Genomic DNA, 19,507 nt, shown 5'->3' on the forward strand with positions numbered 1-19,507 from the left:
ATAGTGTTGGAAGTTCTGGCCAGGGCAATCAGGCAGGAGAAAGAAATAAAGGGGATTCAATTAGGAAAAGAGGAAGTCAAATTGTCCCTGTCTGCAGATGACATGATTGTATATTTAGAAAACCCCATCATCTCAGCCCAAAATCTCCTTAAACTGATAAGCAACTTCAGCAAAGTCTCATGATACAAAATCAACATGCAAAAATCACAAGCATTCTTATACACCAATAACAGACAGCCAAATCATGAGTGAACTCCCATTCACAATTGCTTCAAAGAGAATAAAATACCTAGGTATCCAACTTTCAAGGGATGTGAAGGACCTCTTCAAGGAGAACTACAAACCACTGTTCAATGAAATAAAAGAGGATACAAACAAATGGAAGAACACTCCATGATCATGGATAGGAAGAATCAATATTGTGAAAATGGCCATACTGCCCAAGGTAATTTATAGATTCAATGCCATCCCCATCAAGCTACCAATGACTTTCTTCACAAAATTGGAAAAACCGACTTTAAAGTTCATATGGAACCAAAAAAGAACCTGCATTGCCAAGACAATCCTCAGCCAAAAGAACAAAGCTGGAGGCATCACGCTACCTGACTTCAAACTATACCACAAGGCTACAGTAACCAAAACAGCATGGTACTGGTACCAAAACAGTGATATAGACCAATGGAACAGAACAGAGCCCTCAGAAATAATACCACACATCTACAACCACCTGATGTTTGACAAACCTGACAAAAACAAGAAATGGGGAAAGGATTCCATATTTAATAAATCGTGCTGGGAAAACTGGCTGGCCATATGTAGAAAGCTGAAACTGGATCCCTTCCTTACACCTTATACAAAAGTTAATTCAAGATGTATTAAAGACTTAAAGTTAGACCTAAAACCATAAAAACCCTAGAAGAAAACCTAGGCAATACCATTCAGGACATAGGCATGGGCAAGGACTTCATGTCTAAAACACCAAAAACAATGGCAACAAAAGCCAAAATTGACAAATGGGATCTAATTAAACTAAAGAGGTTCTGCACAGCAAAAGAAACTACCATCAGAGTGAACAGGCAACCTACAGAATAGGAGAAAATTTTTGCAATCTACTCATCTGACAAAGGGCTAATATCCAGAATCTACAAAGAACTCAAACAAAGTTACAAGAAAAAAACAACCCCATCAAAAAGTGGGTGAAGGATATGAACAGACACTTCTCAAAAGAAGACATTTATGCAGCCAACAGACACATGAAAAAATGGTCATCATCACTGGCCATCAGAGAAATGCAAATCAAAACCACAATGAGATACCATCTGACACCAGTTAGAATGGTGATCATTAAAAAGTCAGGAAACAATAGGTGCTGGAAAGGATGTGGAGAAATAGGAACACTTTTACACTGTTGGTGGGACTGTAAACTAGTTCAACCATTGTGGAAGACAGTGTGGCGATTCCTCAAGGATCTAGAACTAGAAATATCATTTGACCCAGCCATCCCATTACTGGGTATGTACCCAAAGGATTATAAATCATGCTGCTATAAAGGCACATGCACACGTATGTTTATTGCAGCACTATTCACAATAGCAAAGACTTGGAACCAACCCAAATGTCCATCCATGATAGACTGGATTAAGCAAATATGGCACATCTACACCATGGAATACTATGCAGCCATAAAAAATGATGAGTTCATGTCCTTTGTAGGGACGTGGATGAAGCTGGAAACCATCATTCTCAGCAAACTATCGCAAGGACACAAAACCAAACACCGCATGTTCTCACTCATAGGTGGGAATTGAACAATGAGAACACGTGGACACAGGAAGGGGAACGTCACAGACCAGGGCCCGTTGTGGGGTTGGGGGAGGGGGGAGGGAAAGCATTAGGAGATATACCTAATGTGAATGGTGAGTTAACGGATGCAGCACACCAACATGGCACATGTATACATATGTAACAAAACTGCACATTGTGCACATGTACCCTAGAACTGAAAGTATAATAAAAAAAAACTTTAAATGCTATAGCTATGACTGCTGTATTAGGAACTGATTGAATAATTTTTTTTCATGCTATTACTTTTCCTCAGAAACCTGGTTATCACCCCTTGAAATTTGTTGATATGAAATATTAGGTTGATGAGTTTAGGTGGCTTTGATGACTTTCATTTGCAGCTGTATAGATCTGTTTTCCTGACAGTCTATTTCTTTCAATAGAAGGATCAAATGGATGTTTTTAAAAAGTGGTCATGCGTCTGGGCTTGGAGCACAGTGAGAGTCAGTCAGGCTGTGGATCCCCAGATAAGGGAGTTTTTTTTTTTTTTTTTTTTTTTGAGACAGGGTCTCACTTTGTCCCTGAGGTTGGAGGGCAGTGGCGGGATCAGGGCCCACTGCAACCTCCTCTTCCCAGGCTCAAGCCATCTTCCCACCTCGGCCTAACCTTTGGGGAGAAGATTTGTTTACATTTTACTCTATCTACTTTGGTGTCTGTGTGCTTAATATATTTAGTATACTGTACTTTAGCACAGTGTTTCCTCAAACTTTGTTTTTTGTTCTTGAGGTTCAAGAACTCAAGAAACAACTGGCAGTAGGTTACTACCTGTACAAACCAGTTTTGGAAAGAGGTCATCAGGTTTTATTCAAGAAGTTAAAGCCATGATGTGGGAATGGGGAGAGGCCACTGTGGCCGGGGCAGCTGCGCTCAATAAAGGTCTTTGGTAATTACCCTTTGCTGTTCCCGTGGTCCACAGCTGTTCCTCCTGTTTGTTGATCCTGTGCCTGAAGATTGCTCAGAGCTGTTTCGGGAAGAACATTCGTTCCTCTGCTGTCTTAGGTGAGTGTTGAGTGTTTCTCCCGTTCTGTTTTTGTTTGTATGTTTGTTTTCCCATCAGCTTGTTTTTTATTGTCCTGGTCTGCTGTTTTTCCACTTTGTGTTTTTTAGCCTTGTTATGATTCTTCTGCTTTCCTTTACATTTTCTTTTTGCTCTTTCAATGGGAACTTTAGAGGGATGGAAAGTAAATAGACACAGCAGTTGTCTTATTTGGATGGCATATTTATATAGTAATGTCTTTAGGAAAAAACAAAACCAAAATAAGACAAAAAGTCTCATTAGTCATGCTGATACAGGTTTGGGAAATGCTGATATAGTGTTTTAGAGTTTAGGGAAAGAAACAAACACATTTAGCTACTGTAACATTGTCAAATAATTTGTCATTATCTCAACTTTAGAGACAAGGAGACTAAGCTTAAAATAGTTTAGTTACTTGGCTCAACTAGTAAATAGAAGAGCTGGGATTTGACCCAATTCTAATGATTTCCAAAGGCAACAATTTATAATAATACATGTAATAAAAATATTATAAGATATTAAATGAATTGAATATTATTTTTAAAAATAAACTAAAAATCTAAAATAACCAGAATAGCCATTTGTTGTCATTGTTTTCCCATCCAGAATTTAACGTCTGCTACACAGTTGTAATTATAGTAGATGCCCATTTAAAAAAATGTAGATTTTTTTTTTTTGAGACTAAGTTTTGCTCCTGTCCCCCAGGCTGGACTGCAATGGTGCGATCTTGGCTCACTGCTACCTCTGCCTCCCAGGTTCAAGGGATTGTTCTGCCACAGCCCCCCGAGTAGCTGTGATTACAGGTACACACCACCACGCCCAGCTAATTATTTTATTTTTAGTAGAGATGGGGTTTCACCATGTTGGCCAGGCTGGTCTTGAACTCCTGACTTCAGACGATGCACCTGCTTTGGCCTCCCAAAGTGCCGGGATTACAGGTGTGAGCCATCGGGCCCAGCAAACAAAAAATATAGATTTTAAACAAAAATCTAATATTAAAAATTTACTGTTCCATCTTTATGCATTTACTTTCAGTATTACCTCAGGACAGATTCCCCACAATGAAAGTTTCAGTTCAAGAGGTATTAAACACTTTTATGTTTCCCATACATACATATTGACAAATTGACCTTCGAATATTTGTTCTAATTTACCTCAACCTCATTGCAAACGCTATTTCTTTGTAGCTGTCCCATCATTATTTACCTTCATAAATTTTTTTAATGAGCTGCCTTTTTCTACCATTAGTTCATCTTAAATTACAGAATATGGGAGATGAGGCTTAAAAATAGACAAAAAGTCTTTATTGTTGTCTCTGAGTCTAATCTGAGGAAGAATGTAAAAGAGCCAGCAGAAAGATAATGTGATTTTGAGCTTCTCACAAAATTATAAGCTAATTCCAGTAGGCTGAGTCCTTAACGTGTTAAATAATACCAAGAACACCAAGCTGAGAACATGGTTCACAACATCGTGGTTACTCATATGTAAAGGGAAAAATCAGGTGTTGCTGTCAGTTTTTAATGGCATTATTTTAAAAATATGGTTTCTGCATGCTCTCACTGATAAGCGGGAGCTAAATGATGAGAATACATGGACATGTAGGGAGAACAACACACACTGCGGCCTATTGGAGGGTGGAGGGTTGGAGAGGGGAGAGGATCAGGACAAATACCCAATGAGCACTAGCTTAATACCTGGGTGATGAAATAATCTATACAACAAGCCCCCATGACACGACTTTACCTGTATAACAAACCTGCACATGCACCCCTGACATACAAGTTAAATTTAAAAAAATAATAATATGTTTTTAAGTGAATGACAAGGATATGAAATGGCCTAAGACTTTGGTATATTAAGAACAATTTTTTAAAAAAAGATCCTTAGCTGGTAAAGAAGAAAATAAGAGGACACGATACTCTTAAAAAATTAAAAATATGTTATTCAGCTCCGAGTGATAGAACTAGAAACAACACAGTTGAAATTTAATTAATTTGAGGTCAGTATGATGAAGAACTTTCTAACAAGTCAAACCAAATAGAAGAGCGATGAGAGCTCATGGATTTTTGGTCACTTTATTAAAAATTCTGTGGAGTTACTGATGAAAGGTTAAATTTGGTAAACATAGTTTTCATAACCATGCTGCTCTGTGCTGTTATAACTTTTCTTAATAATATATGCAATAATGTCTCAAAAGTGAGTCTACATTAGAATCCTATGTCTGCATGCAACATAAATAATACCTGATTTAATAAAGGTGATAATAATACTGTTCTGCAAAATTGTATTTCAAGAATGTTATTGCCATTTATTTGCCTCTGACTTTAAAACTTTCATTGTATTATTAAAAGCAAAGTAATATAAGAGATATTGGCATTAGTTTTGGATTTTCTGTAATAAAAAATGGTAAATAACATTTTTTGGAGAGGTTTATTGTATTTCTTGACTTTTTTTTTGAAACAGAGTCTCACTCTGTCAACAGGCTGGAGTGAAATGGCTCAATCTTCGCTCATTGCAACTTCTGTCTCCTGGGCTCAAGTGATCCTCCTGCCTCAGCCTCCCAAGTAGCTGGGATTACAGGTGTGCACCACCACCCCTGGCTAATTTTTATATTTTTAGTAGAGATGGGGTTTCACCATGTTGGCCAGGCTGGTCTAGAACTCCTGACCTCAGGTGATCCACCTGCCTCAGCCTCCCAAAGTGCTGGGATTACAGGCATGAGCCACCACACATGAACCAACTTTTTCTAAAGAGCAGATATATTTACATAATTGTTTAATTGTCTCTCAATAAATGTAATATGATTTAAAGTTCTTTTTACACATTGCTTTTTTTTTTTTGAAACATCCTAGTAATGGATTTTTTATTCCAGGTTGCAAGAAAGTGTACTAAAATCCGTATTTTCTCCAGAGCAAAATCATTTATTTGCTTTCTTATTAGATATCACATCTATTTCATGGTTGATTAAAAAGTAGTAATTATTATAGATCACTCACATCATTTATTTTGATAAATTATTTTGCTATTCACATGGCAAATTAATTGTTAAAGTAAAAATAACCCAGTTAAGGGGGCATATAGTTATTTGAAACACTGGATAGGAAAGGAGAAAGTGGGATTGATGTTTCTTTAGCAGGTAGGCCAGAGGCAAGGGGGCTGAATATTATTAATGTATGTTCTAAAATTTACTGCACTTTGAATAACTGACTTTGAAAAATGACTCTTGAGACTTAGAGCATATTGTGTTTTAGGCAAAAGCACCTTTGAAGGCACAGGTGGGAAGTTCATGGTACTTATCAGTGAGAAAGCAAATTCTGTTGTAGTGGCCCCATAAATCATATAAAACAAAGTGATGAATTTATTTTTACTATGGATCACTTTTTGGTAAGTACATGCTTCAGTTTCCCCATAATCCTTTAGGCATGCAAACTGAAAATGTCTGAACAAACGGAGTGGCCCATATATGGAAGCAACCTACCTAATTACATAGCCATCTAACTCTGAGGGTCTCCAGTAGGTTCCTAACACACTGGCTAAATAAGAATAGCACAGATGGGAACTGATTTTTGATCATGATAACAATAGTTTCCTCAAAATTTAGCTGACATATCTTTTTCCTAGAGGAAGTGTCTAATTCCCCTACACATGCCTTACAATTACCAACAGCAGGATGGTGATATTTTATAATTGTCAATTCTATCCTTAGTACAATCATAATTTTATTATTTCCATGTCTCCATATTATTCAATCATGAATCCATTTTAAAGTGATTTTACTCATAGTCTGATTTATTTTGATTTAATTATGGTAGATTGAGTTCTTAATTTGTTAAAGAATATACAGAACAACAAGCTCTGAACATGGTTCATAGTAGTTACTTATTACATAAAGAGTAACTTAGCTGCCTTTTGTTGTTTTTGAAAATTAATTGTTGAAGTCTCCAAGTTCCTAAATCTTCAGTCAGCTGGAGCAAAACAAAAGCTCTTCTTTCAAAAGACTAGAGGAAAAAATGTGAATGACATAAATGTCCCTTTACTCCCAAACCCAATCCTGATCTCATTCATGGACCAGTTAGGTTTCCTGGGACTTTCAAAGGGAATGGATTCTTTCTAAAATTGATGTAGACTAGACATCCAGTTTTAAAATGGGGAGTTAAAAAAGAAAAAGAAATGAAAGACAGCTGATTTGGTTTGGCTGTGTCCCCACCCAAATCTCATCTCAAATTGCAGCTCCCATAATCCCCATGTGTTGAGGGAGGGACCCAGTGGGAGGTAACTGAATTATGGGGGTGGGTTTCCCCATGCTGTTCTGGTGATAGGGAATAAGTCTCATGAGATCCGATGGTTTTATAAAAGTGCCTGTCCCCTGCACAGGCACTCTTGCCTACCACCATGTGAGACATGCCTTTGCTCCTCCTTTGCCTTCCACCATGATTGTGAGGCCTCCCCAGTCAAGTGGAACTGTGAGTCCATTAAACCTCTTTTTCTTTATAAATTACCCAGTTTCTGGTATGTCTTTATTAGCAACGTGAGAAAGGACTAATACAATAACAAAGCAACTGCTTTTTTCTTGATTCCCAGAGGTGTTATTTCCTGGTTTCATTGGTGTATATGTTGTCTGGGTTCCTATCAGAGCATTTCTTGTGAATGAAAGGTATACCTCTGTATGTTTGTGGCTGAGGCAGGAATGCCGTCAGGTGTTAGTTATGGCCAAAAGTCTCTTGCTTTATTTTGGTAACAGCAAGAGAGACAGCTGTTTTAGAAGTTAGAGATGTAAATAATGGATCAATCCTGTAATCTTATATTTTTAAAGCATCTTGAAACAATCTTAGGACTCCATTTTGACTACTTAATTAAGGATTTTACTTGCTACGCCTATTATGTTTTTCCATTTCATTAGACCCTTCTGTGGCTTTCCATCCTCCAACAAATGATGTCCAAACACTTGAGAATGGCTTAGACCAGTGGTTCTTGAGATTTAGCATGCAATGGAATCACTGGAGAACTTTGAAAATAGACTGTTTGGCTCCATGCTCAGTTTCTGATTCAGTAGGTTTGAGATGAGGCCTGAGAATTTGCACATCTGAAAAGTTCCCAGATGGTGTCAATGCTGCTGGTCCAGGGACCACCCTTGGAGAACCACTGGCATCAAACAGTTTCCATGACCAGGCCAAGGTTAGCTCAATCTGTGGCCACTTCCTTACGCTCAAATGTGTTTAACACACTATCTGCAGTTCCCGAAATGTGAGTATTCTTTCATGCCCCTCTGGTCCACCTCCTGCCTTTGAGGAACTTTTGGCTGAAATCTTCTCTATGAAGTCTTCTCTGACCTCCCAAGGTCTCTTTTGGGCCTCTCTCTTGCTGTTTCCCCAGGCTTTTATCACAGGGTTTATCGTTAGTTAATAGTGAGTTCCTCGAAGTTCCTAATCTTATTCTGTTCATTTTTACTTAGTTCTTGCAACTGAGTTTGGGGCTTCCTTGGAAGAATAGAAGTGACTTGTTAGATTCATAAGTTTTTCCTTGATTTTATCTGCTGTGATGTAGTGGTTACAAACTAATACTTTCGAACCAAAAGGCCTTAATTTAAATCTATTTTGCAGTTTTCTAAGTATAAGCAAGTTACTTAGCTTTTTTGAGCCTGAGTTTTCATGTCTGTATAAGTATTATACCAATAATCTATTCCTTGTAGTTTTGTTAAATGAGTTAAAACACACAAAGATCTTAGAACTGTGGGTATCTGGCAAGAATGTCAGCAATACATAAATATGTGAAACTTCTATCTCTAAACTATAATGTCCACAAGGGCAGTGATTTATGCTTAAATAATATTTGTTAATCAGTGAATGACAAGTGGTTGAGAAGGCTTGGAGATGGCCTCACTAACTTGGATCAAACTGTGAGGAAACTTTCAGTTGAAATATTGTCAGCAAAATCTCTATCAATATAATGATCTTTTTCTTGTTGACGATACAGTGCTTACATTTGTTAAAATGACCTTTATTTTATAGAAGTTTTATGTTTATAGAAAATTAAGCAGAAAGTACAGTTTCCTGGTTTTCCTTCCCCAGCATGTACTTCCTCCTCTTATTGACCTCTTCCATTAGTATGGTATATTTGCTATGACTGATGAACTAATACTAACACATATTATCTAAAGTCTATAGGTTAGATTAAGGTTCACTCTTTGTGTTGCACAGTTCTGTGAATATTGACAAGTGTATAATATCACGTATGCACCATTCATTTTATATGGAATGCTTTCACCACCTTAAAAATGCCTTTTGCTCCAGTCTTCCCTTCTCACCAACCGTGCCCCCGCCGAAACCCTGACAACCACTGATATTTTTAACCGTCTCTATAATTTTGTCTTTTCTAGAATGCCATACCCTTGGAATCATACAGTAGATAGCCTTTTTGAACCGGCTGCTTTTACCTAGTGATGTGTACCTCAGGTTCTTCCACATAGTTTCATGGCTTCTTAGCTCATTTCCTTTTATCACTGAATAATATTCCATTGCATAGATCATATCATGATTTGCTTATTCACCTATCGAAAGTCATCTTGGTTGCTTCCAATTTTGACAATTATGAATAAAGCTGTTTTAAAAATCTGTCTGAAGGCTTTTGTGTGGCTAACTCATTTGGGTAAATACTTAGGAGCACAATTACTGGATCATATGGTAAACCTAAGTTTAGCTTTGTAAGGACCTGCCAAACTGTCTTCTAAAGAGGCCGTATTATTTTGGGGTCTCACCAGCAATGAGAGTTCCTGTTGCTCCACATTCTTACCAGCATTTGGTGTCAATATTTTGGATATTAGCTATTCTAATAGGCACATAGATTTACATTTTTAAACATCTCCTTCCCGTAAATTTTCTCTTGATGCATTACTAGCCATGTGCTTATAAAGTGGTGGCATGCTAGATGACACACCAGAATGTCTGGGGCTGAGACTTTCCTAGGTTTCCAGCTGGAAACTAAATTCAAGAGAAACATGACAATCTAACTGCATAAAGTGAGCTGTGTGGCATCGCTGACACAAAAACTACATAAAGAACACCCTGATTAATCTTGGGAATAGGGCAGCTCCGGCAGAGAACTGATCTTCGACCTAATCTCTTTTAAACTGTGTGGGGTTTCGTACTATCAATCTTCATAGCACAGCACAGGGAAAAGAGTGAGGCAGGGGACGAAGAACCTTGGGTTAATGTATCTGATTTGCCACTACTTAATCTGGTGACCTCAAGTGAGTCATTTAACCTCTAGACCCCAGAGAGAGTTGTACTATATGATTTATAAGATCCCTTTAAGCTTCACAATCCTATCATTCTAAAATCGATCCTGCTACTGTGAAATTAGCACAGAACAAGGGAAAGAGAGTCCACGTGTCCCATGCTTTGAGGCAGACATTACGTTTCATCAAGCAGGAAACCCTCTTGAGTAAGTTGTCAGTCTTTGAAGCGGCTGAGATATGTGATGGGGTGGCCTAAGGTAAAGTTCTTTGGGGGAGATGTTAAAATTTTCAAAAAGGGGGATTGTGTGTTTTGATGACCCAAACATGGGGATCATAGGAAGCAGGGCATCTTTGACTGGGTTAGGCAATTTTTGATTAGCGGCAGCCATAGCAGCAGGGATTTTGGCAGAGGAGTGAAATACACCCATGTTAAGCGCCCCAGTTTATAGCAATGCTCTGACACACTGAGACATTTTTCAATTTTTTTTTCATTTATAGATGAGGTTAGAGGGACTGCATCACAAGCAAATTTTAAAACCAAATGGGGTGAGAAGGAATGCAGGAAAGAACAGGAAAAAGGAAAAATGACAGAAAAAAGGCATTATCAGACAGTGTGATTATACACACTGTGGCTGCAGCTAAGTGCTTTTTTTAGGGGCCAGTGAAACCACCTCTCTCCCTTTGAGACCAAAATGGCTGGCATGATATTGCTGGGACCAAAAAGGGATGTTTAACTTTAAGAAAATGAAAGGTATCTCTCGAACGTTTCTGTCATGTTTATATCTCCAGTTACATTCTCACAGGGCTAATTGGTCATTCTGCAAAGTCACTGGAAAGCAGGAAACCAAATAGTTGTAAGTGAAGCCAGATGATTTTTGCCAACTCCCCTGGGTTGGAGAGTTGTCCTTAATGATAATCATTGGTTTTAATAACTCTAGTTTATGGGAGTCGAGGAACAGAACACCTGCCCATCCTGTAGGCTATTTTAATCTTTCTAAAATGACCCCCCTGAGCCTTTCTCAATGTCTTCAATGCAATATCATCTCTAACTACCTGTGCTGGTAGTTAGAGGCCCCATCACAACGGAAACAAAGCCAGGATTGGCAATCTTCCCACTGACGATCAAGACACAGAGGCAGTTGTACACCGTGTCATGACATTAAGGTGTCATGTTGCTGTATGTGTTTCTATCAGTTCAGGGCCTAAATCCATTAAGAAATTGACCCCCTGGTCATGAATGACTCAGATACAAGAGAAGTTAATTTACTGTACACTTAAAATACTGGGAGGGTTGACTAGGTCAGCAAGGTATCCCTCTTCACACAGACTTTGTGGCTTTGGTGTTGGCGGGGGTGGGAGTAGAGGATGCTACCAATTTCAGAAATGGCTTCTAAGGTCACCCTGGGGGAACAGAGAGAGAAAACAGCTGGGGCAGAGGCAAGTGGGGCATTTTATGAGGCAGAGCAAAAAGTGGCTTGCATCACTTTTGTTCAGTCACATGCTCATAACCTAGAGACAAAATCTAGCCTCTACACTCGATTCAGAACAACACTACATTATAGAAGAGAGGATATACACTTTTGCTGGACATTAACTGACCATAACAGTGCTGTGTAGGTCAGGGTAATTATAGATTGATGACGGATGGGACATCTCTAAGACTTTTGTTCCAGAAAGAAGGTAAACGTGGAACCATGTAAAATAGTCCTGGCAAGGTGGCTGATGCCTGTAATCCTAGTACTTTGGGAAGCCAAGGCAGGAGGATTACTTGAGCCCAGGGGTTTGAAACCAGCCTTAGAAACACAGTGAGACCCTGTCTCTACTAAAAAATAAAAGAAATTTTTAAAAATAAATAGGCAAAATAGCATGGCAAAACTTTCCTTATAAGGTTTTAGAGAAGATGCTTTATTGATATGTTTCCTTCCATGGCTGATGATATGAAACGCAGGAAGCCCAGCTCTGTTCTCCCCTCATCAGGTTCTTCCCATGGAGGACTGCATTTTACAATGAAATTGACTAGCCTCCCTGAGGCATTAGCAAGATACAGCCCAGCTGCATCCTCTCACCCGTCCTCATCTTGGGCTTATCTTTTGCTCTGATTATTTACTGACAAAAGGAGTAGCCCATTGTGCTCAGATCTGGCTCAAAGGTGTTTCCTATTTTAGACATTTCTCTTTTTCTTCTTAGCCAAATTTTGATTTAGAAATTTGTACCAACTTTAACCCTTCTTACTTGTAGGAACTAATTTTCCCAATGATTTTTATCTTCAGTGAGACACGAGACATTGATGGTCACAGTTGGCTGATGATAATTTCTGGCTCAGTGTTAGTGTGACTCCACATGACATTGATTAGTCTTCCAAAATGAAACCTTCACTTTCTTCTTCAGAACTCTCACTGCTTCCTTTGAAGGAGGTCATTTTTGTTAAAACAATAGCCAACAACAAGGTGTTAGGAACCAATAATACTTCCATGTTATCCTGCCCTATTTTATAAGTTGTCCATAGACTAACTCAAAGGATCACATCCTTATACTGTTAACCAAGTGATTATCTCTGGATTCTCTTTCTAGTTGCGGCCTCCATGGTGTGGCTAATGAATCGCATACCTTAGTATTTGCTTCTGCAAGTTTGTGCAGCAGTCCACAGTTGTCGAGGAAGGAGGAAGATGCAGCATTAAGGTCAGTCCCGTTAAAAAGTGTCTGTGTCCTTGTCATGCAGCCCAGTTTTCTGGATCCTTGGGTTGCATCTATGGATAATAATCCCAGCTGCTGTGTGTTTGCATTTCACGTTTTCTCAGAAACTGGAGAACAAGTGTTGGTCTTTCCAATTTCCCCAGGGAAAATTTTCATTTTTTTTTTTTTTTCACCCTCACTTTTCTTCTTTGTTATTTTCCTTAGTTTTCCTTCCAAGTACATATTCACTCTGCCCTTTCTCTGAATACCTGCATCTCCATTCCTTCAACATTTACACACCGTTTGTTATGTGTGATATATTCTAATCTACAAAGGTGAGTGCATTACTCGGGAATTTCAAAAGTTTTGGTAAGTAGTTTGAAAGATGTATTTTGTAGCCAGGGAAAATTTTGGTTACTGTTCAGATTTTAGCATCTAAAATGATTATATTTTTTATTGAGGGTATCAAGGACTGTGATCCAATTTACTTTATCTCAGAAATGTGGAATATATGTTTCACCTTTGTAGAAAATTCAATTGTGTTCCTAATGATAATAAATTTTTTTTCCAATGAATAGAAATTTTATTGGTACCATACAAGTTATTCTGTCAACTGATTCATGATTTTCGCATACATTCCAAAACAGTTATTTTTTATTTTGAAATACACATTCATATGGATGACAATATATATTTTGGGTTCTGGAGTCAGAAGACTTTATTCGGTGATTTTTTTTCAACTGTTACTAGTTGTGAATTAGAGAAAGTTTATTTAACCCGTCCCTTATTTTGCTAATCTATGCTTTGAGACGGTATCTTCCTGGAGATGTAACAAGAAGCATATGAGATAATACATATAAATATTTACAACAGTTTCTTAGTACATAGAATTCATGCTTAACATAGTATTTTATTGTTAATAATATCGTTGTATAGTATTTGATTTCAATTTCATAAGAAAATATAAAAATTTAGTCAATATATTTTAAGAAAATCTGTACTATGCCTCATAATATTCCCTGAAGAATAAGTTTGAATTTTGTGTGGAATCACTGAAACTTATAAAATGGCTTACTTGAAAGGACAAAAGAAAAAATTACTGTTAGAAACAAAATTCTTGACATTGCCTTCAGCTCTTGAAAGACTATTAGGGTTGGAGTATTCAGTGGTAAAATACATTGCTTAAAAATTGGAAAAGAACTTGCAAATGTAGAAAGATAAAATCAAAAGGTCAGGAGTATATGTGGGAAATAAGACACAGCAAGGCAAAAACAAAAGCAACACAGGCTGGGGGTGGTGGCTCACACCTGTAACTTCAACACTTTGGGAGGCTGAGGTGGTAGGATTGCTTGCACCCAGGGGTTCAAGACGAGCCTGGGCAGCAGAGAGAGACCCCATCTCTACCAAAAAAAAAAAAAAAGAAAGAAAAGAAAAAGTAATGCAGAAAAGTACAAGAAGGGGCCCAGAGTTACACGGCAGTTATCAAGTCTAAAATATTGAGCACATTGTATGTGTTTTGCATTATGCTGATACCCAAGGGAAATACAGAGTATAAGCCTCTTTTTTTTTTCTATTTAAGATCCATGCAATCCAGTTGAGAAGAAAAGTAATACACCTAAAATCACAAACAAGACATTTTAGCACCCATTTTGGGGACTGCTCTTCCTTAACTCTTGGCGTTTTCAGTTTCTTCCTTACTTAAACCCTTTGCTGAAACTGACACTGCTCACCACTCTGTCTTTAAATCCTGTATCTCTGGCTTCTGGATGCCATTTTGTTCCTGCCTCTTTTCTTAGCCCTTAGAATATTTATTTTCCAACTTGCCCTTTTATTCTGTATACAACACTCTAATAGATATTGACACCTGAACATCCCATAGTATCAGACAATGTGTTCAAATAGGGACCTGTCTCTCTCTGTAAACTGTCCACCTCTCTCACAGTATGACTCCTTAAGTGCCACCACCATCCATCCATCCATCTCAGCCAGCCATGCCCAATTCTTCCATCTCCTTTAGACTTCCAGAGTCCCAACGAGTCAGCAATTAGCTTATTTTTATTTCACTTCCTAAATTTTGCTGAAATCTTTTTTTCATACTTAATTACTTGTATCACTCAGGATCCAATCAGAGAGTAGAACCAGTGGGAGATATATTCCCTCTCCCTCCCCACTACTCTTTCTCACTGTCCCCCACACCTGCTTCTCCATCTCCCATTTATTAAGAAAGAGATTTGTCACAGGGATCTGCTCTTCTGTGATTGTGGGAGCTGGTTGAACAGTCTCTGTAAGGCTGTTTGTTGTCTTTGCTTCTGATGCTAGAGATGGAATCCACTGTTGAGACCTCCACTGCCACTGCCAGCTCCAAATCTCCATCACCTCTTGCTTGCAACATTGTTTGCTTGGTCGCTTTGCTTCTGCCTTTGCCCCAGTACCGCTATTCTCACAGAGCATCCAATGATCCTTTTCTAATAGCAGTCTGATCACTTCATTTCTCTGCTCCTCAGATGTGTCCTCTTTCACTCACATTAAAAATCAAAGTACGTGCATCTAGGAGGCTCTATGGGGTGTTCTTAATCACTACATTAGGCTGCCAATATATTATGACAGCTGTGATATATTTTATGGAGAAAATTAAAGCATGGTAGTGAAAACGGGGAATATGTGAGATAGTGTAGGTTGCCACTTTGGTAGAATGGCTTTGTACACAATGGTTTTCCTGCAGATTCTGATGGTAAGCTTCAAAGCTCCATGAAGCCATTTCTCTCCTTTGCCTCTTTTTTTTTTAACATTTTAAAACATTCCACTATTATTTCATTTTGAAAACATAATTAACCTTGAGACAGATTTTCTTCTACTATTCAGATATCCATGGAGAAAGAAGTGATTTTTTTGTGAAGTCTCGTATTCACCTATTTTCTAAATGAAAATTATTATTTAAAATTATTTATGTAAATAGCAAGTTGTATTTGAGGTTATGTTTGGCTTGCATTAATCCATGCTTGTCAGATGGAAATAATTGCACACCATTACTTTTAAAATGCAATAGGAATAAATGTAGTTTGTAAAGTTATAGGGATAAATTGTAATCACATTTTCCCTAAATGCTCATCTCAGGATTATTCGCACACTTCATTTCTTTAAACACACATCCTAATTCCAAAATAATTGGTTACAATGATCTTTTCTCCCTCCATATGCCTGTTCATAATGAGGTCTTCAAAGGGAAATAACCATGTGCATAAAATGTTTATTGTCATTGTTTGCATTTTATTGTTCAATAAATATTTGTTGCCAAAAAAAAAACTTCTCTTTTCTATTTCTCTTCACCTTCTCCTCAAAAATACTTACTAATATTAGGTAAACTTTCAGAAACAGAAGATTAAAAAACACATAAATAAAATTGGGACAAATAAATGAATTGTCATTACACTGCATTTACTTTAAGAATTCTTAACCATTTATGATTTTTTAATATTTTATTTTCAATAATTTTAATATGCAGGATTTATTTCTATAATCCTCATAAATGACCTCTGAAGGATGAAGAAATTAGTAAAGAATTAAAAGTAATATATTGATAATAAAACATTTATAGTGTGAAATTGATAAGTACATCTAAAAACAGTTTTGAAATCTCATTTAAAACAAATTAAGTTTTTGAGAAGACTCATAAAATACCCTGAAGATATTCAAATTAGAGAATAAGAGGCCAGGTGTGGTGGCTCATGCCTGTAATCCCAGCACTTTGGGAGGCTGAGGCAGGTGGATCACCTGATGTTGGGAGTTTGAGACCAGCCTGACCAACACAGAGAAACCCCATCTCTACTAAAAATACAAAATTAGCCAGGCATGGTGGTGCATGCCTGAAATTCCAGCTACTCAGGAGGCTGAGGCAGGAGAATTGCTTGAATTTGGGAGGCGGAGGTTGTGGTGAGCCAAGATTGCACCACTGCACTCCAGCCTGGGCAACAAGAGCGCAACTCTGTCTCAAAAAAAAAAAAAAAAAAAAGGAATAAGGAAGAAAAGCTACATAAAAGAAAAAGCTAAAGGTATGTAAGATATACAATTTTATGCAAAATTTAAGGCAGATTTGAAATAAAATAGTAATAAAATACATAGTTGTGGGTCCAGATAAAAAGTAAACACCGAGCACTTTATGTATGGAAATAAATTAAAACAATGATATAAAATTATCTCCAGGAGTTCGAGACTAGCCTGGCCAACATGGTGAAACCCCATATCTACTAAATATACAAAATTAGCTGGGTATGGTGATGCGCTCCTGTAGTTCAACCTACTTGGAAGGCTGATGCAGGAGAATTGCTCAAACCTGGGAGGTGGAGGTTGAAGTGAGCTGAGATCGAGCCATTGTACTCCAGCCTGGGTGACAGAGCAAGACTCCATCTCAAAAATAAATAAATAAATAAATAAATCTTGAAAAAAGGCAATTAACTCAATGTTTTTATTGTGTTAGATCTTTAAGTTTTCAAAATAAACTTATTTGATTATATAATGTTCTACAGCAAACACATAATCAGGCAAACAAATATCTATTTGTTTAACCAAATGCATACACCAGAACGAAAACAAGTATCATACTCTAAAACACGTTCAATGTTTCTTATTGGAAATGTTGTTGTGAAAATATTTTTCACAATCTTTTTCTTCAAGTCTCTGAATAAATAGGATGTGATAATAGAAATTTTTTAAAATACATTTTTCTATTTCAGGTAGGTTTTATTTTTAAAAGAAAAGATGGTTTATATTAAAAAAACTATCCCTATCAAGAAATCATGTCAGAGATGTGAAATGACTTCAATAAAATACAGTCAAAAAGGTAATCTTTTTTTTTTTTTTTTTTTTTTTTTTTTTTGAGACGGAGTCTTGCTCTGTCGCCCAGGCTGGAGTGCAGTGGCGCGATCTCGGCTCACTGCAAGCTCCGCCTCCCGGGTTCACGCCATTCTCCTGCCTCGGCCTCCCCAGTAGCTGGGACTACAGGCGCCCGCTACCACGCCCGGCTAATTTTTTGTATTTTTAGTAGAGACGGGGTTTCACCGTGTTAGCCAGGATGGTCTCGATCTCCTGACCTCGTGATCCGCCCGCCTCGGCCTCCCAAAGTGCTGGGGTTACAGGCGTGAGCCACCACACCCGGCCAAAGGTAATCTTTTATGGTAAGACAAAATCTAGACTTTCAGTTTCCATTAGGAGATATAAAGCTAGAAAGAGAGTCATTTCCACCCATACTACACGAAAAAAACAGACAAACTGTATGCAAATTAATGACTTTTATTGAACTCATGAAAAAATTGGGGTCACAAAACAAATGACTTGTTCAAACTCAGGAGAGAGAAGCACCTAAACATCCACCTTAAGAAACTAGAGAAAGAGCAAATTAAAACAAGCAAAAGTAAGAAGTTAATAAGGATTTGAGAAGAAATCAATAAATTAAAAACAGAAGTAATAGAGAACATCAACAGAACCAAAAGCTGTTTCTTTGAAAAGATTAATAAATTTGATAAACCCCTTGCCAGGCTTCCAGGGGAGGGAAAAAACAAAAAGAAGACACAAGTTGAAAATACAAAAAAAAGAAGGAACATAACTACTGATCCAATAGATGTTAAAAGAATGTTAATGGAATACTGTGAACAACTCTAGATCTCATGTTTGAAACTGAGATGAAATGGACCAATTCGCTGAAAGACGAACTGCCAAAATTCAAAAAGGATTGGATAAGGTGAATTATCATATATTAATCAAATAAATTGTATTTGTTTGTACAAGCCCTCTAGAAAAGAAGACTCTAGGCTCAGATAATTTCACTGTGAGTTCTACCAAATGTTTTAAGAAATAAATCATACTAATTATACACACTTTTCAGAAAATAGAAGAATGTCTCTCAACTACTTCTATGAGGCTAGGATTAACCTATGCCAAAACCAGATAAAGACGGTCCAAGAAAAGGAAACTACGTTTCAATCACCCTCACAAACCCTAGACATAAATATCCTAAACAAAATATTTGAAAGTCAAATATTAAACAGATTATGCATCACAACCATATGCAATTAATCCAAGGAATGCAAGGCTGGTTCAACATTTGGAAACAAATCAATGTCATAGGCCATATGAATACTCTGAAGAGCTGATCATCACAATAGATGGAGAGAAAGAATTTGACAGTCGATATCCATTTATGATTAAAAAAAAAACTCTAAGCAAACTAGATGTAGAAAGGGACTTCCTTAACCTTATAAGGGATACTACAAAAAAATTTACAGATAACATCATATTAAATGGTGAGAGACTAAATACTCTTCCTTTAAGATCAGAAACTAGGTAACAATGTTCCCTCACCACTGCTATTAAACATAGCACTGGAAGTATCCATCCTTTTGGGTTAGTTATGACTGGATCTTATCTAGAATCACACCCTCAGTTGGTTTCTGACCCTTTCCTATCCTGCTTTTTCCCGTCTCTTAATGGTTTCTTCTGGAAGCACATCCTTGATCAATCACACTTGCACGAGGTTTCTTGTCTTAGAGTCTGCTTCAATATAATAGGACCTGAAACAATTTCCTTATAACAAGTTCTAATAACCATGTCCTTTTACTTACCTCTTTCCCATTGTTTTGATATGTTTTCTGTGTATTTTAAAATTATATATATTTTTATGTAGATATTTTAATGAATTCTCATGTGCATCATTTGTATTATATATCTCATTCCCCTACCTTGCTTGTTAC

General features: G+C 37.4%; 1 protein-coding gene across 1 annotated transcript in view; it reads left to right on the forward strand.

Annotated features, from left to right (window-relative positions):
- The window catches only part of LOC106634040 (breast carcinoma-amplified sequence 4-like), a 341,807-nt gene that overhangs the window by 12,468 nt on the left and 309,832 nt on the right, over window positions 1-19,507 (forward strand). Inside the window, exons 3-4 of the mRNA XM_055102451.1 lie at window positions 2,759-2,841; window positions 12,663-12,770. Of these exons, the coding sequence (XP_054958426.1) occupies window positions 2,759-2,841; window positions 12,663-12,770 (191 nt within the window). The remainder of the gene's footprint in view (window positions 1-2,758; window positions 2,842-12,662; window positions 12,771-19,507) is intronic.

Source organism: Pan paniscus, chromosome 17, assembly GCF_029289425.2.
Source record: "Pan paniscus chromosome 17, NHGRI_mPanPan1-v2.0_pri, whole genome shotgun sequence".
NCBI lineage: Eukaryota > Metazoa > Chordata > Mammalia > Primates > Hominidae > Pan > Pan paniscus.